Source organism: Dryas octopetala, chromosome 1 (genome assembly GCF_963921425.1).
Source record: "Dryas octopetala chromosome 1, drDryOcto1.1, whole genome shotgun sequence".
In the NCBI taxonomy this organism is placed as follows: Eukaryota; Viridiplantae; Streptophyta; class Magnoliopsida; order Rosales; family Rosaceae; genus Dryas; species Dryas octopetala.
Genome location: NC_141366.1, coordinates 2,311,884 through 2,322,332, shown reverse-complemented (window position 1 = coordinate 2,322,332; position 10,449 = coordinate 2,311,884). Strand labels below are relative to the sequence as shown.

Here is a 10,449-nt window from a genome sequence, read left to right as displayed (position 1 = left end):
TATATGCATCCACACAAATTTTCTTTCCAGAATTTTTTTTTTCAAGTTTTGACATGGGTTACCTTTTTATAGTAATGGGAGCTCAAAATTATAAAAGTTAAAACAAAAAAAAAGGTTTCAATTGATGATTTATATCTTTAAGTATTAAAATTTTGTAAAAAATAAAATCAAAAGGTGAAAAAAAAAAAAAAAAACTTCTTGCATGGATAATGTATAGAGAAAAGCCCTATGCATACACAAGTAGTATGTTAACTAATTGAAAAATTGCATTCTCAGTGATATGAGTAATTTGCATTGCATTGAACTTTAATAAACAATGGTTTGAGATCTGTAGTGGGAGTTTTACTGTTTTAAGTAAGTCTGACTATGAAGCACAAATAAATGTAATTTAATGTGGTAATTCATTTACTTCAAATGGCGGGGAAAAAAGTTGCCTATTATAAGGATCCGTTTGGTGTTGATGCGACACATGAACCTTTTTTAATTATATTTGTTTACAAGCTTACTCCATTATTCCATACCTTTGCTTCACATGCAATTTCTCTTTAATCCCACATTTTATGGTTAAATAATTAGCAGTTAAGCTGAAGATAGCTGGATTGAAAATTAACCCAGTTGACCAACTCACTTGGGTCTCCTTGGGTGGAGCTCAAATCTTCCATTTTTGATGGGTACGTGGCAGAGATGGAGTGGTTGATAATGGTGGGTTCTGAACTGACTCCGATCGAGAACTCCTTGCATTGGAGTTAGCCACCTAAACAACTGAACTGAACCTTTCCGGTTAACCAAAACCAAAACCCTTTTGAGTTTTGACATCCAACAGACTAAACAGAGTGAGAAAGACAGAGACGAGAGAGAGAAACCGAAAAGCAGACACTTTTTTCTGTAGGTTTTTTTTTCCTCGAGAAACTAACACCACCTTGGCCTATTGCCTATTGCCTATAGCCTGCTTTGATTCACCACCTCTCTCTCTCTCTCTCTCTCTCTCTCTCTCTCTCTCTCTCTTGGTGGCGTTTGCACGCCGGAGGTAAAAGCTTTACACTTTTCTAGTTTTCTGATTCCCATCGTCTCTTTGTTTTGTTTGTCTAATCTTATGCTCTGTTCGATTGTATATGCAGAGAAGATATATTTCCATTAAGAAATGCGTGGTCTCAAGCTTTTAGACCGATTCACGAGCACCCAAGTCCACGCTCTCAATCCAATAGACACCTCCACTGGTAAAACCCATGTTGGTGGTGCTTCAAGAGCTAATAAGCTTAACAGTCACCGAATCAAATCTTTTGGGTCAAACTCAAAGCCCAAAACTTTCAACTCGGTCTCAGTGACTGAAGCTCTTCTTTTGCCTTATGGACTCCCTGAAACAGACCTCCTTGAACCCTCCATAGAGCCTCACCTCAAGCCCACTGATTTTATTGAAATCTTAGCTGACCTCTATCGCCGTTTGGAGAACTGCTCTTCTCAATCCGATAGATCATTGTTATGTGTCGAGCAGTACTCGCTCTTGCGCAGCCTTGGCGACCCCAAGTTGCTTCGCCGCTGTTTACGTGCTGCTCGACAAAACGCTGTTGATGTGCACTCTAAGGTTGTGCTCTCGGCATGGTTGAGATTTGAGAGGAGAGAGGATGAGCTTGTGGGTACGTCAGCTATGGATTGTGGTGGACAAATTCTTGAGTGTCCTAAGGTTGCTTTGGAATATGGGTATGATCCAAATTTAGTTTACAGTCATTGCCAATGTGATCAAGACCTCACTAAAGCAATTAATGTGTCTGTTTTGGAGGACAATGAGTGTGTGAATTTAGATGAGGAGGAAGGTGATGTTTCATTTTGTATTGGCACTGAAGAGATCAATTGTTTAAGGTGTAAAATTGCAAGGCTTTCTAGTCCATTTGAGGCTATGTTGTATGGCACTTTTAAGGAATCGAAAAAGGGTAGGATTGATTTTTCGGAAAATGGAATATCTGTGAAGGGAATGAGAGCTGTGGAAGTGTATAGTAGGACTAGAAGGTTGGACTTCTGTAGTCCTGAGATTGTGGTGGAGCTACTTTCTTTTGCAAATAAATTCTGTTGTGAGGAGATGAAGTCTGCTTGTGATGCTTATTTAGCTTCACTGGTTGATAATATTGGTGATGCTTTGGTTCTCATTGAATATGGTTTGGAGGAGATGGCATATCTTCTTGTAGCTGCCTGCTTGCAGGTACTGCTGAGAGAGCTCCCAAGTTCCCTGTATAATCCGAAGGTGATGAAATTTCTTTGTAGTTCCAAGGCCAGGGAGAGATTAGCCATGGCGGGGCATTGTTCGTTCTTACTGTATTATTTTCTGAGCCATGTGGCTATGGAGGAAAGTATGGTATCAACCACAACTGTGATGTTATTGGAGAGATTGGAAGAATGTGCGACGCAGAAGTGGCAGAAGACACTCGTATTGCATCAATTGGGTTGTGTTTTGCTTGAGAGAAGAGAGTTTAAGAATGCCCAGTTTCGTTTTCTGGCTGCAGTTGAGGCAGGTCATGTTTATTCAGTGGCTGGTGTTGCAAGGACTAAGTACAAACAGGGGCAGCAGTATTCAGCCTATAAGTTGATGTGCTCCATTATCTCTGAGTATAAACCAGCAGGGTGGATGTACCAGGAACGCTCCCTCTATAACATTGGGAGAGAGAAGATTTCGGATTTGAGCACTGCAACTGAATTGGATCCCACCCTTTCATTCCCATATAAATATAGAGCTGTTGTAAAGGTAGAGGAAAAGCAAATTAGAGCAGCCATTTGTGAGATTGACAAAACTATAAGGTTTAAGCTCTCACCTGACTGCATCGAATTACGGGCTTGGTTCTTCATTGCACTCGAAGATTATGAAAGTGCTCTCAGAGATATTCGGGTTTTATTAACTTTAGAACCCAATTACATGATGTTTCATGTAAAGGTTAGTGGGGATTACTTGGTTGAGCTCCTCAGCCATCGGGTTAAGCAGTTGAGTAAAGCTGATTGCTGGATGCGCCTCTATGAGCAATGGTCTTCTGTTGATGACATTGGTTCTCTGGCTATCATACATCAGATGCTGGGAAATGACAGTGGAAAGAGCCTCCTACAGTTTCGTCAATCTCTACTTCTTTTACGGTATGTTCTTCTGATAATCTCTATAGCTTTCTGTGTTATCCAACTACAATCTTTGTGTGGTATATTTTCTGTCATATTTCTCTTATACCATTTCATCACATAATCATGATATCTGGATTCTTTAGGAACCTAATTTGATTGAAATGTTCTTATTTGGTGGATTTACAGTTTTTCTTAAAATATGATATCAAGTCTGCCCCCCATTTGTATCACTTGGAATCAAACTGCGAGCTGGTTTAATGAATTGTTATGTACTGCTATGTCGATGATAACTGAAATGTGATTGCCTTGTAGAATTGTGAAATCTGGCATTTCTCACATGAAAGATTCCCAATAAATATGAATATTTCAGGTTGAATTGTCAGAAGGCTGCAATGCGCAGTTTGCGGTTGGCTAGAAATAATTCTAGCTCTGAGCATGAGAGGCTGGTCTATGAAGGATGGATTTTATATGACACTGGAAATCGTGAGGAAGCTCTCTCAAAGGCCGAAAAGTCCATTCACATTCAGAGGTCATTTGAAGCTTTTTTCCTTAAAGCGTATGCATTGGCAGATACTAGCCTGGACTCTGAATCTTCATCTTATGTTGTTCAACATCTGGAGGAAGCTCTTAAATGCCCTTCAGATGGTCTTCGAAAAGGACAAGTGAGAACCATCCATGCTTTTTTCCTTCATCATTGTACCTCGATGTACTTGTTTGATAGTTTATTCTGATATTTGCAGGCGTTAAATAACTTAGGGAGTATATATGTGGATTGGGGTAAGCTGGATAAGGCTGCAGACTGCTACATGAGTGCTCTTGACATCAAGCATACAAGAGCTCATCAAGGGTTAGCACGTGTGTATCATCTTAAAAATCAAAGAAAAGCTGCATATGATGAGATGACCAAGCTAATAGAGAAGGCACAAAATAATTCATCAGCTTATGAGAAACGATCAGAATACTGTGATTCTGAGATGGCAAGGAAGGATCTTGATATGGCCACAGAATTGGATCCATTGAGAACATACCCGTACAGATACAGGGCAGCAGGTAATCTTTCTGACCCTTGACTTTTATATCTTCTTCTCCCCATTTTTCTGCACTCTCTTCTGTAATAAGTAGTGAAAATCTAATATTTGTATTATAAAGCACACATCTATTCATGCATCTAGCTCTTTTGGTGCCAAGATGAAGCATTTTTCATTTTGATTTAGATTAGAATTCAACTGCACTCATGTTCATATGACTTAGAATCTGCTAGAGTAATGGAGGGAAAAAAAAGAATTTTTTTATTTTATAGAAAACCATAGGGAATATAAAATGCAGAAGAAGAGCATTGAAAGTGGCCTTTCGTGAAGGAAGTAGGAAAAGTTCTTTTATTCCTGTGAAATCCGAACCTTGTACTAATGTATGGAATCTAATGACACCAGTGCTGATGGATGAACAAAATGAGACTGAAGCTGTGGAAGAGCTTACAAGGGCCATAGCTTTCAAACCTGACCTGCAAATGCTTCATCTTCGAGCTGCATTTCATGAATCAATTGGAGACCTCAGCTCTGCTCTCCAAGATTGTCAAGCAGCTCTCTGCATGGACCCCAACCACACAGACACTCTTGATTTGTACAATCGAGCAAGGGACTGAGCTAGTATTTAACTTGTATATATGCTGCTCATGACTCCATTGTGTGGGAGACTTCATTTTTACTGTTGAAGAGATCAAATTACCAGGACTAAATTGTTCGAAAAAGTTTTCCAGAAATCATCCCTTTAAGAGTGTCTAGCTGCAAAGCCACCTGGCAACAAGAAGGTATGGGTCAAGTGAAAAAATGACCAAAGGGAATGCTATACATGGAATTGTCGATAGATGATGATTGTGAACAGCAAGCGGTAAGCAGCCTTTTTGAACACTAGTCAAACATGGGTCATGCAAGAAAGAATATAGGTGCATAGGTTGAAGATTAGAATTCCAGGTTAAAACTTCTTTGTTCTTGTTTAATCATAGTACCTTGAGAATTGTTTGATGTGTCCTGGTGAGAAAACAGATCTCTTCTACAGTCACATTGTACATTAACAAAGTTGTGAGAACATCCAAATATCTCAATTATTGCAACACATTTCAGATTTTCTTTTACATATGGTATTTTATTCTCTGGCATTTCCTTCTTTTCTTTTCTTTTCTTTCTGTTTACATCGGCTGAGCAATATCATGCACAAAATCTGCCAACGGATGGTTTACCTTGAACTTTTGGGGTACTTGTGCTGGGGAGGTTGTAGTGTTCTACACTTAACTTAAAGAAGAAATTGAAAGTAGTCATAAGTCGAGACCACCAAAAGGAAGCCTTTTATTTAAAAATTTATTGATCTCCGAGGTATATTTTTCACGTATAAAAGCTTACAATTCTCACTTTCTCAAGACGGTCTCGACTATTTACAATTACAACTTCATTCCTTCTAACTTAGATTAGACACAATACAATCATATCTACCCTACATGCATACTGCTCTGCTATAATCAATAACAGAATCAGGTAAAAGAATAAGGCACACGCAAATGATAAGGAAATAAACAAGAAAATTAAATAGACCATTAATCAGCTTCCTTCTGTAGACATAATTTCAAGTTCTGCCCACCAAAGAGGTGATAATTTTGGTGTGGCTCCATCAGGTCCCATGGCTGTGATTTCTTTTAACCTACCTGTGATCTCCATCATTGTTGGTCTTTGTTTCGGGTCAGGATGTACACAATCTTTTATCACTTCGAACAATTTCTCTAGGTCTTCTTCATCGAAAGAGTTTAAGGTAGGATCCACCATTTCTCTTATGGATTTCTCCCCTTTTAGATAGTGTGATGCCCAGTCTACAAGAGAACCATTTTCCAAAGAGTATGGAATCCTACCGGTAATCAATTCAAACAATATTACCCCAAAGCTGTAGACATTGCTTTCTGGATCTGCAGATTGGATTTCCAGAAGATCGTTGCCAGCTGATCCCATCTTTGCTGCAGTTACTTCATTCCAGAAGCTAAAATCTGATAATTTGGCTGCATAGTCTTCAGTCAGGTATACAGAGCATGATTGCAAGTTCTTCTGGGCTATAGGTGGACTCAATTGGTGTAAATACTCTAGACAGTATGCCATACCCATGGCTATTCTTAGTCTCATTCCCCAGTCCAAGTGCTCTGCTTCTTTTACTGCAAGATGCAAAATTTTGACATTATCAAAACTGTGCGAAAGTATTATGTCAGTTGCTCCAAATTTGATGGTCCAATATCAAATTTTGGCACATCTTCCCTGATCAATGCAAGAGCCAATGAAGGCTGTGTCATGACGAGCAATTGCCCTAATATGCAGGCATAATATTATAGCTAACGCAGAATAGTGTACCATGTATTGCTCCTTAAAACTAACTGAAAATATCATGCTTATTGTTCCAGATAAATAATGTTATAAAAATTGTAGATTTACCAAAATTTGTTCAAAATGCAAATGCAGATTGTATGTGACACAAATAAGACATCATCCTTTGACATTGGATACAATTTTGAGCTTGGAAAATAGGAACCCTGATTGCGTGTGCACACCCAATCATTCCTTTTAAATCCATGTAAGTTGGTCTCTGACAATGCAATTTGATTATGAAAATTCTATATTAAGTATAGATTGGCCACTTCATAGAGAAAAAGTACTCACTGTGTATATGCTCAAAAAGTGTTCCATTTGGAGCATATTCAAAAACCATCATTCTTGTGAATGGTTTCTCTTCTTCACAATACCCGATAAGGTTTACAAAGTTCTTGTGGTTCACTTTGGACAATGTTTCTACCTGCAAACACAAAATTATATATATCAATGGAAGTAACAATTAGGGGCTCTTGGAATAATAATGCATCAACTTGGATTGAATTGTTCCCTATATACCTTCTTTCTGAACTGAGCCTCCAAATTTTTAGACCAGTCACCAGGAGATGTCAATGTGATACAGGTCACAGCTATTTCAACCCCACTTGAAAGAGTCCCCTTATACACGTTGCCATGCGAAAAACATCCAATTATATTACTGAAATCTTCACATGCTGCCTCAAGTTCTGATCGTTTGAGCTTTGGTACACCTGAAATGCAGTTCACCAAACTGAGTACTTAAACATGTAGGAATTGAAGCGAAAATTTTACTGCACCAAATGGAAAGGAATAGAGGTGTGCATATTCTCACGAATCTGACCTGTTACAAATGCTTTCTGCAGCTGCCCACTTAACCCTGTGGCCCAGGGTTTCACGGTAACAACTTTACTGCTTCGGAGGAGAATAATGCAAATAAGTGAAATTAAAATGAATAAAGCACCCCCAACAACGCTTGCACAAATCAGAACTACACGGTGCTTTGACTTGGAACTATTTTTTACCCCTTGCCTTGGTGATGAAGCAGGGGAAGGCATTGATGCTGGACTGGATTCTGATGGTGCAGAAATAACAGTTGGTGGATTTATTGGGACTGGAAAGTCTGGAGTTGGTGCTAGCAAAGGCGAGGGTGAAGGGGTCAGAAAGCTGCTTGAGGGAGATGGTGAAGGGGAGTTTGATGAAGGTGATGGTGATGGTGATGATAAAAATGGTGAATCTGAGGGTGGCACTGAGACTGAAAATGGTACTGGAGATAGTGAAGAAGGCTGATGAAGTGGTGATGAGGAAGATGGAGAAGCCGATGATAGTGAACCCCGGTCATTTTCGTTTCTGACTTTGGATGGCTCCGAGCCCTCTGCCACCTGCTGCAGCCTGCGGTAAGCTGTATCTCCATGTTGGGCAGGGTTCCTAACAAACAGAAAAGATCATCCTGGACTAAATGAACAAAATAATATGCTACAAGAAAATTTCTATGTTGCTTCTCATACAAAATTTGTGTAATGCCAAAGAACTTATTTGAACAGAGCAGTGACATAATTGGCATTAATGGAATTGAGGTGAAAACTGAACTAATTACTACTAAATTAGGCCCAAGCTTGACAAGTCTATATATATCTAATCAAAGAGAGAAGTTTAGATTAGTTTCACTTTCTTACCAACTGATGGATCTGCTCATGCCCCATGTCCCAGAAGCAGCATCTGTTAGCTGGTGGCCCTCATCTACTTGACATTCAGAAAGCATCTTAAGCTCATAGAGTTCAGGAGATATGGAACCAAGAAATCTGTTATTGTCGAGTAAACTGCAATAAGAATCACAAGATGTGTTTAGTAAAAGTCATTAAAGAATAAGACTCATGAATGCAAAGAGTTTGAAAGGATCAACATACAGGGTAGTCAGAGACGGGTTGTTGCTGAAATCAGATGGAAATGGTCCACTGAAGTTGTTATATCCCAAGTCCAAAACCTCCAGCTCCATTAAGTCTCCAATCTCTTTTGGAATGTTTCCAGAAAAAGAATTATTACGCAAAATACTGTAGTAAAGAAGCACCGGATTCAGATTCAGGGTAATGTCTTGAAGCAAAAGGTAAAAAATAGAAAAAGAATTGGAGTGCATTTGTTAGACTTGGGAGCAGTTATATTCTTACATAGATCGTATGTAAGCCAGCTTCCCTAGTTCAGGGGCCAATGTTCCTCCAAGACAAAGATCTTTCAAATTCCTGCAAGTTGATCAAAACTGACTTTAGACTCGCGAATTAAGAACACTGAACTCTTTGGAACCCAAGAAACAGAAACTAAATGTAAGAGAAGGAAGAGTCTCTCCATTGATAGGTTGAGAAGGACAATACTATAGATATGATATTCGAAAATAATTGGAGGAATTCAAAGTTGCCATTGAAAAATTAGTACACAAGTTCATGCTTTTCAAATCACTTAATTTCAAGCTTCAAGCTAAAACAATGGTGAGATCACTTTCTTAAGATGATATTCATATGAATATCAAAACCCCACTTCAAATCAAGCTGGTAATCAATATTGAAGTACTTCTTGACAATGTAGAATTAGAACACATTTCTTACACTGCAATATATAGCAAAAATGATTTGAGTGTTGATTGGTTAAATCTTGGAAAAAAAGACTCACAAGATGACCACTTTTCCATTGGAGCACTCGACCCCGAACCACGAACAGGGGTCATCTCCTCCACCTTCGTTATTCCAATTCGAGAGAGCCCCATAAGAGTCTCTCACAATTCTCTCCCGGAACCTCAACAACGCTAAACCTGCGTCCAAACAACGCCCTTTTTCACAGTGTGCCCAATTTATTTGAAACCAAAACCATTAATATTCAAGCTGCTAGAAAACTGTACGGACCTTCACTGTTGAGACACCAACATGGGCTCAGATTATGATGGAACAGTAAAGCAAACACCATCGCCACCACAGCCATGCGGTGGTCCAACCCATCAAATCTCCACCGTCCACCCATTTCTACGTTAAAAAAACAAATAAAAAATCCAAACTTCAATATCCATGTATGTGCGTATATCTATACAGAGAGATCAGAGATTGAGAGCTTGCAGGACTCTGCAAAAGTGCAAAGTGCAAGCTAATTTAGACAAGCATATAACTATAGAAGAAAGCGCGTATAGTCAGTGACTTTGTTAAATCATATAGAAATTCCTTTGAATATATGACCGAAATTTTACCGAAACAATACCGAAATATCGGAACCAATGCCAAGTCTACTGTGAGCCGGGTTTTAGACTGTGTAACTGTTCGGTGGCGTGTTTCGGTCCGCGGCAACTCAGCAGCGTTGGATTTGTCTCTTGTCTTGTAGGCTTGTAGCGAGCGGCCAGCGACTCGCCTCCAAAATTTTCTCTATATTTATAGCGCCGTCCTATCAGCCCACGTGCCGCTCACGTGCCACATTTCGGTGACATTTCCTTTTCTTTCTATTCATCACGTACGAGTGTACGACCGCCGCTTGATATTCCGAGCGTTCTCTTTTTTTCTTTGATGAAAAACTCAAAAAAGTTGAGAGTAGGATATGTCAGTGTCAGTGATGATTTTCTTTAATGTAACAAAACATACTACATTTGATAATCACATTTCTCACATAGATCAAACTGATAAATTGTATATTCTACCCTATTTTGTATAATTATCCATTTTTATATGAGATGTAAATTTAAATTTCGTCAAAGATATAGTAAAAATTAAAAAACAAAGAAATCAATGGAAAACATGCATTAAATTCTATACCTTAACAGCTACATTACTTGAATACTCTCAAGGTCCATTTTTGCTTAATTTTTCCCATTATGTGCATCTTTTCTTTTATTTGGAATATTGAGAGTACATTATTCTTCCATTCCATATAATTACTTTTTCGATTAATAAAATTTTGAAGTCGAGGCTTTGAGGCAAAGATCATGTTCTTAGCCTCTTGCTCATTAGAG

At 38.8% G+C, this 10,449-nt stretch overlaps 2 protein-coding genes across 5 annotated transcripts; one reads left to right on the top strand and one right to left on the bottom strand.

The window, feature by feature from the left end:
- Positions 1-655: 655 nt before the first annotated feature.
- Positions 656-5,227, top strand: EOL2 (ETO1-like 2). Its single transcript, XM_086254206.1, has 5 exons — positions 656-1,027; positions 1,119-3,114; positions 3,467-3,758; positions 3,837-4,146; positions 4,527-5,227. Exons 2-5 carry the CDS (start codon positions 1,142-1,144, stop codon positions 4,736-4,738), a joined length of 2,787 nt encoding a protein of 928 aa, XP_086110332.1. The 5' UTR covers positions 656-1,027; positions 1,119-1,141; the 3' UTR covers positions 4,739-5,227.
- Positions 5,228-5,414: 187 nt separating this feature from the next.
- On the bottom strand, positions 5,415-9,829 carry LOC147296333 (Protein kinase superfamily protein). 4 transcript variants are annotated; one of them, XM_086254225.1, is made up of 10 exons: positions 9,697-9,829; positions 9,362-9,478; positions 9,132-9,270; positions 8,636-8,707; positions 8,378-8,521; positions 8,147-8,290; positions 7,315-7,898; positions 7,014-7,204; positions 6,786-6,918; positions 5,415-6,286 (listed from the first exon to the last, which is right to left on the bottom strand). In XM_086254225.1, the coding sequence occupies exons 2-10, from the start codon at positions 9,474-9,476 to the stop codon at positions 5,688-5,690; spliced, it is 2,121 nt and encodes a 706-aa protein (XP_086110351.1). In that variant the 5' UTR covers positions 9,477-9,478; positions 9,697-9,829; the 3' UTR covers positions 5,415-5,687. The 4 variants fall into 4 exon arrangements, with proteins under 4 accessions (XP_086110351.1, XP_086110343.1, XP_086110359.1 ...); XM_086254217.1 differs by having other exon boundaries at positions 9,362-9,574; positions 9,708-9,823; XM_086254233.1 differs by having other exon boundaries at positions 9,708-9,726.
- Between the last annotated feature and the right edge of the window lie 620 nt (positions 9,830-10,449).

Coding starts and splice junctions, on each gene's coding strand:
- EOL2 (XM_086254206.1), top strand. CDS start 1,142: ATGCGTGGTCTCAAGCTTTTAGACCGATTCACGAGCACCCAAGTCCAC. Junction 3,759..3,836: donor ATGGTCTTCGAAAAGGACAA/GTGAGAACCATC, acceptor TGATATTTGCAG/GCGTTAAATAACTTAGGGAG. Junction 4,147..4,526: donor GTACAGATACAGGGCAGCAG/GTAATCTTTCTG, acceptor TAATGACACCAG/TGCTGATGGATGAACAAAAT.
- LOC147296333 (XM_086254225.1), bottom strand. CDS start 9,476: ATGGGTGGACGGTGGAGATTTGATGGGTTGGACCACCGCATGGCTGTG. Junction 8,708..9,131: donor AATGGAAAAGTGGTCATCTT/GTGAGTCTTTTT, acceptor ATCAACTTGCAG/GAATTTGAAAGATCTTTGTC. Junction 6,919..7,013: donor AGGCTCAGTTCAGAAAGAAG/GTATATAGGGAA, acceptor TTGTGTTTGCAG/GTAGAAACATTGTCCAAAGT.